The sequence below is a fragment of the Rhea americana genome, unplaced genomic scaffold (assembly GCF_003343005.1).
Source record: "Rhea americana isolate MKP2758 unplaced genomic scaffold, rheAme1 scaffold_799, whole genome shotgun sequence".
Lineage (NCBI taxonomy): Eukaryota > Metazoa > Chordata > Aves > Rheiformes > Rheidae > Rhea > Rhea americana.
The window spans coordinates 8,789-11,138 of record NW_028186977.1 but is presented as its reverse complement, the minus strand read 5'-3'; the positions used below and the strand labels follow the sequence as shown (position 1 = coordinate 11,138).

Here is a 2,350-nt window from a genome sequence, read left to right as displayed (position 1 = left end):
CCTCCGTGCCCCCCCAACCCCTGCAGGGCGACTGGGTCTGGCTGAAGAAGTTCCCCGGGGACCAGCACAGCGAGGTGAAGCCGGCCACCAAGTTGGCCTTCTGCAAGGTACGGTGGCTGCAGAAGGGCCACGGGGAGCACCCAAGGGTGGGCCATGGCTGGGAGGGGGGATGGATGACGATGGTGGGCCATGGGGGACAACGCCAGGCCACGGTGGGGACCACGCCAGGTCACACAGCTGTGGTAGCAATGCCAGGCCATGGTGGGACAACACCAGACCACAAGACTCTGGTGGCAATAGGCAATGCCAGGCTTTGGTGGGGACAACACCAGGCCACGTGGCTCTGGTGGGAATGTCCAGCCGTGGCAGGGACAATGACAGACCATGGTGGGGACAACACCACGTTATGTGGCCATGGTGGCCACGGACAACACCAGGCCATGGGAGGGACAAGGACAGACCATACGGTCACGGTGGCAATGGCAGGCTTGGGGTGGGGTGGGGTGGGGGGAGGACACGTGGCCAGGCCCCGGGTTGGCCCCGGCCCACGCRCCCTCTCACCGGGGCAGCTGCGGGACCTGCGCCATGAGAACGTCAACCTCTTCCTGGGCTTCTTCCACGACTGCGGCATCTTCGCCATCGTCTCGGAGCACTGCTCCCGGGGCAGCCTCGAGGACCTGCTCCGCAACGAGGACATGAAGCTCGACTGGATGTTCAAGTCCTCCCTCCTCCTTGACCTCATCAAGGTGATGGCGGAGCCCAGGGTGCCAGGACGTGACAGTGACCATGGTGGCAGTGGCTGTGATGGCGGCCACGGTGGTGCTCAGAGGGGCTGTGGTGGTAGAGGTGGCTGTGGTGATGATCATGTGGCTGTGGTGCTGATGGCCATGGTGCAGGTTGTTGTGGTGGCCACTGTGGTGGCCATGGTGGTAATCATGATGGTCTGAGAGGYGGTGGTAGCTGTGGTGGTGATTGTGGTGGCCTTGGTGGTGCTGGTGGCCATGGGGGAGGCCATGGCAGTGACACTGCTGGTGATCACGATGGCCTCAGTGGTGGTGGTGACCAGGGCGGTGGTGAGGGCCATGGCGGTGACAGTGGTGGTGGTGAAGATGGTGGTTGTGGTGGTGGTCACAGTGGCCTGAGTGGTGGTGGTGGCAGTGGTGATGATGATCTGAGTGGTGATGGTGGTGCTAGTGGCCATGGTGGTTGCCTGGTGATGACCATGGTGCTGATCATGGTGACTGTGGTGGTGATGGTGGCTGTAGTGCTGCTTGTGGAGGTGCTGGTGGCCACGGTGGTGGCTGTGGTGATGATTACGATGGTGGTGGTGGCCATGGTGGTGATCATGGTATCTGCAGTTTTGGTTGTGGCTGTGGTGCTGCTTGTGGAGGTGCTGGTGGCCACAATAGTGGCTGTGGTGGTGGCCACGGTGGTGATCATGGTGTCTGTGGTGGTGACGGTGGCCATGGTGCTGGCTGTGGTGGCGATGACCATGGTGCAGGTCATGGTGCTGGCCACTGTGGTGGCCATGGTGGTAATCATGATTGCCTGAGAGGTGGTGGTGGCTGTGGTGATGATCGTGGTGGCCTTGGTGGTGCTGGTGGCCATGGGGGAGGCCGTGGCACTGCTGGTGATCACGATGGCCTCAGTGGTGGTGGTGACCAGGGTGGTGGTGAGGGCCATGGTGGTGATGGTGATGGTGAAGATGGTGGTTGTGGTGGTGGTCACRGTGGCCTGAGTGGTGGTGGTGGCAGTGGTGATGATGATCTGAGTGGTGGTCTTGGTTGTCTGCCTGGTGATGACCACAGTGGTGATCACGGAGTCTGTGCTGTCGGTGGTGGCTGTGGTGCTGCTTGTGGAGGTGCTGGTGGCCACGGCGGTGGCTGTGGTGGTGGCCACGGTGGTGATCATGGAGTCTGTGCTGTCGGTGGTGGCTGTGGTGCTGCTTGTGGAGGTGCTGGTGGCCACGGCGGTGGCCGTGGAGACGCTCACGATGCTGGTGGTGGCCACGCTGGTGGCCGCGACCCGATCACGGTGACCGTGGCCGCGGTTGCGACGACGACGGCGGCCGTCGGGGCTCCGGTGGACTCCGTCGGGGCGGAGGGTGGTGGTGGTGGTGGTGGCGGTGGTGGTGGGGTCCCGTGGGTGCCGGCGGGTGCCGACGGGCGGCCCTGGCGCAGGGCGTGCGCTACCTGCACCACCGCGACGTGGTCCACGGGCGCCTCAAGTCCCGCAACTGCGTGGTGGACGGGCGCTTCGTGCTCAAGGTCACCGACCACGGCTTCAACCAGCTGCTCGAGGCCCAGCGGGTGGTGGCCCCGCCCCTCCAGCCCCACGGTGAGGGCGGGGC

General features: G+C 64.3%; 1 protein-coding gene across 1 annotated transcript in view; it reads left to right on the top strand.

Moving 5' to 3' along the window:
* Positions 1 to 2,350, top strand: part of LOC146585576 (retinal guanylyl cyclase 1-like) — a 20,379-nt gene that overhangs the window by 9,253 nt on the left and 8,776 nt on the right. Inside the window, exons 7-9 of the mRNA XM_085322675.1 lie at positions 27 to 107; positions 570 to 746; positions 2,181 to 2,337. Of these exons, the coding sequence (XP_085178801.1) occupies positions 27 to 107; positions 570 to 746; positions 2,181 to 2,337 (415 nt within the window). The remainder of the gene's footprint in view (positions 1 to 26; positions 108 to 569; positions 747 to 2,180; positions 2,338 to 2,350) is intronic.